Genomic DNA, 11,381 nt, shown 5'->3' with positions numbered 1-11,381 from the left:
TTGAAATGCAAATAACACCACGTCATCATATGTTTCATATGCTTGTCTAGCGATATCCTTTAATACCAACCATAGCAAAGCAGCTATGGTCACTAACGTGGTTCCATAATGCATAGAAAGAATGATAGAATCCCTACAGTGCATTCAGCCCATTGAGTCTGCACCAACAACTATCCCCACCTAGGCCCTAACCCTGTAATCCCGCATATTTACCCTGTTAATCCCGCTAACCTACGTATCCTGGGACGCTATTGGGCAATTTAGCATGGCCAAGGCACCTAGCCCTTCTTTTCATGTCAGTCAGCCTCACCTGCCTTCACAGAGAGAGGTTACAGAATTGGTGTCCGGATTAACCATGGTTCAGTGTTGTCACTGAGCTCTAGTTTAGTTAACTCTCCATTCACTTCGTTTTATGTTGATAGGGGGAGCCTTTGTCTCTGGTTTCTGGCATGGAAGGGAGAAGTGGTCAGGGTTTGCCGGTATCATCGAAGATTTTTGGCTGGCTCTCCAACTTTCTTGTTTCTAACCAGGACAGAAAGCTCTGTTACGTTAGCATGCGCAATGGGCTGAATGGCCTTCTACTGCTCCTATTTTGTATCCTCTTATATTCATCTGATCCACCAGTGCACATTTGAAACAAAAGACAATTGGCCTGGATTTTCATCATGTTTGTACCCAATTATCATGAGTTGGCATGGTGTAGAGAGGAACAGTGGTTAGCACTGCCACCTCAGTGCCAAGGACCTGGGTTCAGTTCCAGCCTCGGGTCACTGAGTGGAGGCTGCATGTTCTCCCCATGTCTGCATGAGTTTCCTCCAGGTGCTCCGGTGTCCTCCCACACTCTAAAGACACACAGGTTAGGTGGATTGTCCATGCTAAATTGCACTTTAGTGTCCCAAGGTGTGCAAGTTAGGTGGATGGGGTTACAATGATAGGGCAGCTACGGGGATAGGGCAGAGGGGAGGGCCTAGGTAGGATGCTCTTTTGGAGAGTTGGTGCAAGCTCGGTGAGCCGGAGAGATTCTGTGGTTCTATAGTTCTACCATACAAAAAGTCATTAAGAAGCTTTGTAATGGTTGCTGCTAGAGGCTGTTCCTCCTCTCGTTGGACAATACAGGACTAAGACAAGGAGAAATCTCCTCACTCGGGGGAATATGAACTTTGAAATTCTCTACCTCAGAGCTTGTAGATATTCAGACATGAAGTATGTCAAAAAAAAACGGAATAGATGTAGCTAAATTGGTGTAAAATCAGCCATGATTCAATTAGGGGCAGTTAACAATAATGATGGACTAAATGACCTTCTACTCTCCTATTTTGTATGTTCTTATGGTCACTTGATCCACCAGTGCACATTCAAAACAAAAGACAATTTTAAGAATCTGCACCGTCCCATTCCAGGAACGATGACTTATTTTTGAGGGTTACCAGCGGTTGAGAACTGTCTTGGATTCTCCAGCAATTAAAGATTAATCTCCAGGCTCCTCCCGCAAGCAATTCAGAGAAAAAAAACTACTGGGGCTTTCAAAGAACCAACTTTGTTTTTCATTTACTTTGGGCATTTTTACTCAATTATTTAATGGTTTCCATCGTCGGATGCCAATCAACAAGTGAATTGACTTGTCATTAACCAACTGGATGGGACTTCATAGCCTTTATTCCCAGAGACCACAAGTTTTTTTTTTACAAGCAATGAAAGAGGAAAAATGTAATTGCTCCTGTGAATTTTCTCCCCGTTTGCTCGCAGTATTGGTCTGGAAATTAGTCCTTAATTCCTGAAGGATTCAACAGAATCCCTACAATGCAGAAGGCAGCCATTCGGCCCATCGAGCCTGCACCGACCACAATCCCGCCCAGGCCCTATTCCTGTAACCTCACACATCTACCCTGCCAGTCCCCCTGACACTAAGGGGCAATTTATCATGGCCAATCAACCTAATCTGCACACCTTTGGGTTCAGCCCATTGAGCCTGCACCAACAACAATCCCACTCAAGCCCTATCCCTGTAACCCCACGTATCCTGCTAGCCCTCCTGACACTACGGTGCAATTTAGCACAGCCAATCAACCTAACCCAATCTCTGGACTGGGAGGAAACCAGAGCACCCAGAGGAACCCCACCAGACGTGGGAAGAATGTGCAAACTCCACACAGACTGTGACCTGAGGCTGGAATTGAACCTGGGTCCGCGGCGCAGTGAGGCGGCAGTGCTAACCACTGTGTCATCGTGCCATGCGCTGTCAGTGCTCATTCAGGGCTGGCAACACAATTGCTTGTTCTCACTCAGGTTCCTGGCCTACTCGAGAAAGGCGGAAAGGGGATTAGCAGTGTAGTGTGCTGGTTCACTCACGGTCCACAAGATGTCCTGGTATTTGATGAGTAATTGTACGATGTTGGCCGCTTTAGTGGCCGCCTCCGCCTCTTGGTGGTTTCCGCTCCTCCCTTTGCACATGAAGAGGTTCGGTGCCACAATCATGGAGACGTTCCACAGGCTCATCCTGTTTTTGGCCTCATTTGCTACGACTTTGCCGAGATATTCCAAGAAAGCCTGTGGGGGGAGAGATGGGGAAAACGATAAAGGAAGGAGAGATTCAATTCAATTGTAATGTACCATCCTTTCACTTTCCAGTTTATACATGAAACATTCCACACCCACATTTTCAGAGGATCTGGCATTCTAAAGCATCATAACGCTCCCACTATTTATAAACAATATGCAGGAAGTATATTTTGTACAGTTTAGAAGGATGAGGGGGAATCTAATTGAAACTTACAGAATACTGAGAGGGCTTGATAGAGTGGACATGGAGCGGATGTTTCCACTACACGGGAGAGACTAGAACTCAAGATGTGAAAGGATGCTCCTTTAAAACTGAGATAAGGAGGAATTTCTTCAGCCAAAGGGTGGTGAATCTGTGGAACTCATTGCCACAGAGAGCTGTGGAGGCCAGGGCATGGAGTGTCTTTAAGACAGAGATAGATAGGTCCTTGATCAATAGAAGGATCAAGCGGAGAAGGCAGGAGAATGGGGATGAATATCATATCAGCCATGGTTGAATGGCGGAGCAGACTTGATGGGCTGACTGGCCTAATTCTGCTCCTATTTCTCATGGTCTCATAACATACTACTCACTTATGAAATCAATCTATCAGCTCGGAGTAAAAAATTTTGGACAAATTCTGTGAATTAACAATGGAACAGCAAATTAACTTTATTCGGCATTTCCTTTGACTTACTAATATCAGCTCATTTTCAATCCAACCAGTTAATTAGATCTTAAACTTGCCGGTATTATGAAGGTCAAGATAATCCTTTTGCATTCCAAGTGCATTAACACAATTGTGAGAGGCTGGGAGGACCTCGCAATATAGGAAGTGGCCAATCAGCCCACCAATATGTGCAGTTCCATAAGAGATCTAATTGGTCCCACTCCCCTGCTCTTTCCCCACAGCAAACGTTTCCAAAGGTGTCTGATGGGGTGAAACCAAAACCGAAGAGGATGTTCAAACCCCAGCAGTGTGGGATTTACGTGAGGCGAATGATCTGTGCATTGGGCCTGCTGCTGTCAGTGTGCGGCAAAATGATGCCGTGTATAACCAGAGGCCCTATTATTTGTTGTCAGTCACCAGTTTGACTGCCCAGGTCTTTCACTTCATACAATCAGACACAATATCAATGCAAAGTTTACTATCAGGGTGTCACACACAGGGGTTTTTTTGGTGAACCTATTTGTAAAGGTGGAAAAGGGAATGGATCTAGACCAGTGATGGATGACCTAGGCCAGTGAGTGTGTCGCATGAGTGGTCCTCCTCCATCTCAGTGGGCCGCAAGACTGAAATCATGAATCATAACCCCAATGAATAAGACTAAATTAATACAACACCAATTTTTTCCTAATGAGTTATAGAAAATGCTGAATCACTGACATATTAATAGAACTATCATAAACTTCAAATGGTAAAAACATAAGAAACATTTACACTTTGTAAACATATTTGCAATTTGATGGTGAGTTGCCTTCATTGCAAGTGTCGTGGCTTTGGCACAAAGTGACTGACTTGTTCAAACCACTTCAGATCCAAACACATTGCCATAGGGCTGGAGTCATAAACTCTAGACCAGGCAAGGACAGCAAAATGTCTTCCCCAAAAGGCATTCATGACCCAGGTGTGTTTTTAATGACAGTTGAGTAGTTTCACAGTCACCATCACCAATATAATTTTATAATTTAGTTAAATTTAAATTACCCAGCCGCAGCGGTGGGATTTGACCTCATATCTTGATCAGCGGCTCAGGCCACGACATTACTGAGCCAGTAACGTAACCGTGATGCCACTGTGCCATATGTTTAGCCTTGTGTGTCACTGAGCATATCCGGATAATATTTGATAAAGTTTCTGAGGCACAGGTTGAACATCAGGCAGACACTTGGAGCCGGACGTACCTTGATAGTGTCTCTGTTGGGGTCAGGAAGCAGCATGATGATAAGGTGTAGAGCCTGTAGCTGCAGCTTGGTCGGTGAGATATCTAAAACCAAAACAAAGAGAGTTGTTAGGATGCAGAATCCCATCTGTGTACAAACAAAAAGAACAGAAAGGGAAATGCTGCCTGCACTGAAGGAGTCTAGTGAGGGGGGGGTTTGCTGGCGTTAACTGTCAGATAATTGCAGTGGGGGGGGGGGGGCACGGAGTGGGGGGAGTCAAGGTGTAGACTCTGATTGGAGCGGAGAAAGCTTTGGTAGCGGGGTGGGGGGAGCCCTCAGACTGCCATGATGGCCCCCCGGGGGTGGGGGGGTTATTGCTGTTCTGATCTCAGTGCAGCTGGGTTTTGCTGGCATTGAGCCCCCCCCACCTCCGGACGGTGGAAAAGTGTCGTAAGATCTGGAGAGGAACACACCGGTTTTCTCACCGGAAACAACACTCTGCCATTTTGGTTAAGATTTTGCCTCTAAAACTAGTTTTTCAGGCAGCAGCTCTGCAATAACTATGAGAATAGCAGCTCTTCAAAGTTCTGGTTCCACATTAAAGAAGGTGCTACATTTTCAAGGACCTTTACAGTGAGACCAACAATGTTAAAGGGCAAGGTTTTGAATGTTAATGGATTGGATGGTTTCACAACGGAATCATTGACAGTAACATTCAGTTTCTGTATTGAACTTCTGGACTCCAGAAGTTGTTATCTGGTTGACAAGAGTAATGATAGTAGAATGTTGACCAACTTAAACTGCAAAGCCCAGGTCATTCTGTCCACAGTCAGCAGACAAGAGAGAGACACTGACAGTGACATGGGAAAATCCGAGATGCAGACTATGGGTGGGATTTTCCAGCGTTTCCCATTGGCAGAAACTTATGGTTCCGCTGACGGTGACACCCCACCATGAGTTATTCACATCGCAGCAGAGAGTGCAAACAACGGGAAACCCCATTGACAGCAGCAGGACTGGAAAATCCTGCCATCGGCCTATGAAGGGTCATCTCCGACTCTGTAAAACATGCCGCAAGGGGGATGGGGAGAAATCCCGCCCTGTATCTTGGCCGGAATCTTCCCAGCCGTTCAAGCTTGGCTGCAAGTGAGGAAAGAGAATCTGGTGCTCAGCCAAATCTGCATTCCCCTGCAGCAAGAGCACGAACAGCTGGAAAATTTCACCCCCCTTTGTCTCAAACAGTAAAACGTGATGGAATCGCAGGGCCGGGGTTCGACGGCAGAATGTTTGTGTGTGAACACTGCTGCAGGAACAGATAATCCACCATGTAAACCAGCCTCCCATCCATTTACTCCATCTGCACTTCCTACTGCCTCGGCAAAGCCACCAGAATAATTAAGGACCCTGGACATTCTCTCTTCCACCTTCATCTTTGGGAAAAAGATACAAAAATCCGAGGTCACGCATCAACCAACTGAAAAACAGCTCCTCCCCTGCTGCCGTCGGACTGTTGAAGTTGATTTTTCTCTACACCCTAGTTATGATTGTAACACCACATTCTGCATTCCCGCCTTTCCTTCTCTATGAACGGTATACTTTGACTATATAGTGCGCGAGAAACAACACTTTTCACTGCATGCTAACACATGACAATAATAAATCAAATCAAAAGCAGACAGAAAGAAAAGATGTAAGTAAAATAAATGGAAAGAAAGCCAAAAATATGTTGAAGTCACGACATACTTTGCACTGCCACAAACGCCGGGAGATACTCCACAGTGAGTAACGGGTAGGGCAGCTCTCGGATAAAGGTCTTCAGCAGGCAAGCTACATCATTGTGATGGATTTGGTCCCAGTCAAAGGTATCGTTGTAAAATTTTGCTTCCAGCTCTTGTCGATAATTCTGCAAATGAAAATGGTATAAATTTAAATCCAATCCAGATCTTGTGGTTCAAATCAAACACAAAACACAATGACTAGAGGGGGATGGGTGGTATATTAGTTTCAAATTAAGAAACTCTTATTTATATTTTTCTTAACCTAATATTGGATGTCACAGTGGATAACAACAAAGCAAAATCTACATTCACTGATACAGAAAATGCTGGAAAATCTCAGCAGGTCTGATGGCAGAGAAAACAGTGCTCACATTTTGAGTCTGGGTGACTCTTCGTCAGAGCTCTGTTCTTGCTTCACAGGGGCTATCAGACCTGCTGAGATTTTCCAGCATTTCCTGTTATTGTTTCAGATTCCAACATCGACAGTAGCGGCACAGTGGTTACCACTGGTGCCTCACAGCACCAGGGATCCGGGTTCGATTCCCAGCTTAGGTTACTGTCGTTGAGGAGACTGCACATTCTCCCCATGTTTGTGCGGGTTTCCTCCAGGTGCTCCGACTTCCTCCCACAGTCCTATAATGCAGAACTGTACACTATACTCCAGCTGAGGTATTAGAAGGTACTACAATCCCTTCCACAAACTTCCAATCCTTCCACCACCATTGCGCAGCTGTAGCTGTGTCATCTGCAAGATGCACTGAAGGAGCTCACCGAGGTTCCTTGGGCAGCATCTTCCAAACCCACAATTATTACCTTCTAGAAGGGCAAAAGCAGCAGATACCTGGGAACACCACCACCTGGAGGGTCCCCACCAAGTCATTCAGCATCTCGATTTAGAATTTTGTCGCCATTCCTTCACTGTCGCTGAATCAAAATGCTGGAACTCCCTTTCTAACAGCACTGTGGGTGTACCTACACCTCAGGGAGGGCAGCACTTCAAGAAGGTAGTCCTTCTCAAGGGCCACCAGAGATGGGCAATAAATGCTGGTCAGCCAGCGATGCCCACATCTCATAAAAATGAATTCTTTAAAACTAGCATTCTTAAACATCTTGGGAGGGATCTTCCAGCCTCGCCAGCCCCAAAACTGGAAAATCCCGCCCGAGGACAACGGACCTTTATGTGGTCCGCCCCTTGCCTGCTTCGATTCCTGTGGCAGGCAGAACGGGAAAATTTCCCCCTTTAACTCCAATTGAATAGCGGAACAGACCTGAGGGGTTACATGACCTGCTCCTGTTCCTCATATTCCTCTGCAATACACATCCCTCATTCATAATTATTTTAAAAATCTACTTAGGAATCACGTATAGTGATAGAAAATCCCTTAATCCGAGAGGTTGAGATCCTTATCTATCATAAGGACATTTTTTAAACTTATTTTGAATGCTCTATTCCTCAGTACTATTTTATCTTCAGCGTTTGAAATAGAATTTTAAGATAAATATTTAATAGAAAGTAATTCAAAATCTTCACCATTTTAGGAAGACAGAATAATCCACATAATGGATTCTATTTTAAACATCCATTCTGGTTGCTACTGATCTCCTCAATGTCAGGCTGTGTTGAATTTTTTTTAAATTCATTTGTGGTATATGGGTGCCACTGGTTGGCCAGTGTTTATTGCCCATCCCTAGTTGTCCTAGGAGGCAATTGAGAGTCAACCACATTGCTGTAGGTCTGGAGTCACATGTAGAGCCAGACCAGGTAAGAACGGCAGATTTCCTCCCCTAAAGGACATTAGTGAACCAGATGGGTTTTTCCAACAATCGACAATGGTCATCAGTAGATTCTTAATTCCAGATTTTTTTATTTAATTCAAATTCCACCATCTGCTGTGGCGGGATTCAAATCTAGGTCCCCAGAACATTAGCTGAGTTTCAGGATTAATAGTCTAGCGATAATGTCACTTGGCCAACACCTAGCATAAACTTCAAGTGGTAGACTGAGAAAAGCGATCCCACAACATAAAGGATCCGATCTAAGCTCTGCAGTCCTGCCACATCCAGACATGAATGGTGGTGGACAATTAAACAACTCCACAAATATCCCTATCGTCAATGATGGAGGAGACCAGCACCTAAGTGCAAAACATAAGCTTTTGGAGCAACCTTCAACCAGAAGTGCCGAGGGGATGATCCACCTCGGCTTCCTCCAGTGGTCCCCAGTATCGCAGACGTCAGCCTCCAGTCAATTCTATTCTCTCCACATGATATCAATGTACGGCTGGAGGCACTGGATACTGCAAAGGCAACGGCCCCTGGTAACGTTCCAGCAATACTACTGAAGACTTGTGCTCCAGGACTTGCCGCTTCGATAGCCAAGCTCTTCCAGTACAGTTACAACACTGGCATCTATCCAGCAATGTGGAAAATTGCCCAGGGATGGCCTGTATACAAAAAGTTGGACAAATCCAACCCAGCCAATTACCACCCAATCAGTCTACTCTCGATCATCAGTAAAGTGGTGGAACGGGTCATCAACAGTGCTATCAAGCAGCAACTGCCCAGCAATAACCTGCTCCTGGACGCTCAGTTTGGGTTCCGCCAGGGTCACTCAGCTCCTGACCTCGTTACAGCCTTGTTTCAAACATGGAAGAAAGAGCTGAATTACAGAGGGGAGGTGAGAGTGACAGTCCTTGACACAAAGGCCACTTTGACTGAGTGTGGCATCAAGGAGCCCTTGCAAAACCAGAATCAATGGATATCAGGGGGTAAACTCTCTACTCGTTGAGGTCATACCTGGTACATAGGAAGATAGTTGTGGTTGTGGAGGGTCAGCCATCTCAGCTCCAGGACATCTCTGAAGGAGTCCCTCAGGATAGTGTCCTAGGCCCAATAAGCTTCAGCTGCTTCATCAATGACCTTCCTTCCACCATAAGGTCAGAAGTGGGGATGTTCACCGATGATTGCACAATGTTCAGCACCGTTCATGGCTCCTCAGATACTGAAGCATCCAAATGCAACAAGATTTGGACAATATCCAAGCTTGCACTGACAAGTGGTGCTTAACATTCACGCCCCACAAATACCAGGCAATGACCATCACCAATAAGAGTCACTCTAACCTCTGCCCCTTGATATTCAATGGTATATCCATCACTGAATCCCCCACTATCAACATCCTTGGGCTTACCATTGACCAGAAGCTCAACTGGACTCACCACCTAAACACAGTGGCTACAACAGCAGGTCAGAGGCTAGGGATACTGCCGTGAGTAACTCACCTCCTGACTCCCCAAAGCCTGTCCACCAACTACAAGGCACAAGTCAGGAGTGTGATGGAATACTTGCCTGGATGGGTGCAGCTCCAATAACACTCAAGAAGCTTGACGCCATCCAGGACAGCTTGATTGGCACCCCATCCATCACCTTCAACATCCATTCTCTCCAACACTGACGCACAGTAATAGCAACGTGTACCATCTACAAGAGGCACTGCAGCGACTCACCGAGGCTCCCGTGATCTTTACCACTTAGTAAGACAGGAGCAGCAGATAGATGGGAACGTCATCAGCTACAAGCTCTCCTCCAAGTCACTCGCCATCCTGACTTGGAAATGTATTGCTGTTCCTTCACCGTGGTTGGGTCAAAATCCTGCAGCTCCCTCCCTAGCAGCGTATCTACATCACATGGACTACAGAAGTTTGAGAAGGTGGCTCACCACCAAGGGAAAACAGAGATGGGCAATAAATGCTGGCCTAGCCACATCCTGTGAGAGATTATTTTAATTACCCAAACAAGTTTTCCCATAGACTCTTTGCATCAGGAACTAAGGACAGCACAGGGAGGAAATACTGAAACACTTGAAAGGAAATTTTTTGACCAACAACTAAAAATGCGTCACGCAGTAATGTTATCATCAGATCTCAACTATCATGAACACTTCATTATGAGTATATTAACAAATCTCCCTGTTCTTCCTTCAAGTTAAGAAGGAATTACCACCCAGTTTCCTAGAGGCTTCTGTTCTGCCACTGCAATTTTACTTATATACATAAACTGGACTTACACCAAATGTCTGCCAGCACTAAACTATCAGAGAAGGAGAAGTTTAAAAGAAATTCTGGCTTAGTCTTCATATTTATTCTAACAGGCTGAGCAAGGTTGCAGTGCCACCTCAGGAGGAGTAAGAATAGCAGACACTGACATGACTCACCCAAATATAACGTGCATTTACACAGCACATGTAACGCAGTCAGACCTCCCCACTCAGTAGTGCTGTCAAACAACATTTAATGTTGAGTCACATAAGGGAATATTATGGTCAAAATGATCAAAAGCTTGGTGAAAGGTGGCGTCGATGGAACATCTTAAAGGGAAAGAAAGAGGTGACGAGGTTTTTGGAGGATATCCCGGAGATTGGGGCTACGGCGGGTGAAAGCGTGGCAGCCAATGGTGAAGCAATTAAAATTGACGATGCTCAAGAGGCCAGAATTGCAACAGCGTGAATATCTGAGGGTGGTAGAGCTGGAGAAAATTCCAGAGAAAGAGATGGGTGAGACAAGAGGGGGATTTTAAAACAAGGATGAGAATTTCAAAATTGAGGTTTAGCGGGGAGCCAATGTAGGTCGGCACGTGAAGAGGAGATAAATGAGAGATTTGATGTGAGTTAGGACATGGGCAGCAGAGTTTTGGATGACCTCAAGTAATCCCACACATTACTCCTCTAATCCCCCGACACTAAGAGTCAATTTATCATGGCTAATCAACCTAACCTGCACACCTTTGGGCCATGGGAGGAAACTGGAGCACCCGGAGGAAACCCACGCAAACATGGGGAGAATGTGAAAAGTCTGCACAATCACCCGAAACTGGAATTGAATCTGGGTCCCTGGCGCTGTGACACAGCCATGCTAACCATTGTGCCTGTGAAGTGCGAGAGAAGCTTTTCATGCAGAGAGTGATGGATGCCTGGAACGTGCTGCCCGAGGTAGTAGTGGAAGCAGGCACACTTGCAACATTTAAAAGGCATCTGGATGGGTGCACGAATAGGGAGGGAACAGAGGGATATGGACCTCCAATAAAAGCTGAAGGTTTTTTTAAATTTAGTTGGAGCATCATGATCTGCACAGGTTTGGAGGGCCGAAGGGCCTGTTCCTGTGCTACACTTTTCTTTATTCTTG

The 11,381-nt window shown here is 45.5% G+C and overlaps 1 protein-coding gene across 7 annotated transcripts in view; it reads right to left on the bottom strand.

The window, feature by feature from the left end:
- Positions 1-11,381, bottom strand: part of arhgap28 (Rho GTPase activating protein 28) — a 187,215-nt gene that overhangs the window by 18,109 nt on the left and 157,725 nt on the right. For all 7 annotated transcript variants that reach the window (XM_080194629.1, XM_080194627.1, XM_080194634.1 and 4 more), the window contains 3 exons: positions 6,167-6,326; positions 4,445-4,527; positions 2,350-2,547 (listed from right to left, as the gene is read on the bottom strand). In XM_080194629.1, the coding sequence (XP_080050755.1) occupies positions 2,350-2,547; positions 4,445-4,527; positions 6,167-6,326 (441 nt within the window). The remainder of the gene's footprint in view (positions 1-2,349; positions 2,548-4,444; positions 4,528-6,166; positions 6,327-11,381) is intronic.

Source organism: Carcharhinus amblyrhynchos, chromosome 8, assembly GCF_965287045.1.
Source record: "Carcharhinus amblyrhynchos chromosome 8, sCarAmb.v2.hapA, whole genome shotgun sequence".
NCBI lineage: Eukaryota > Metazoa > Chordata > Chondrichthyes > Carcharhiniformes > Carcharhinidae > Carcharhinus > Carcharhinus amblyrhynchos.
Note: the sequence above shows the minus strand (reverse complement) of the source record. Positions and strands in the feature narration are given on the sequence as shown.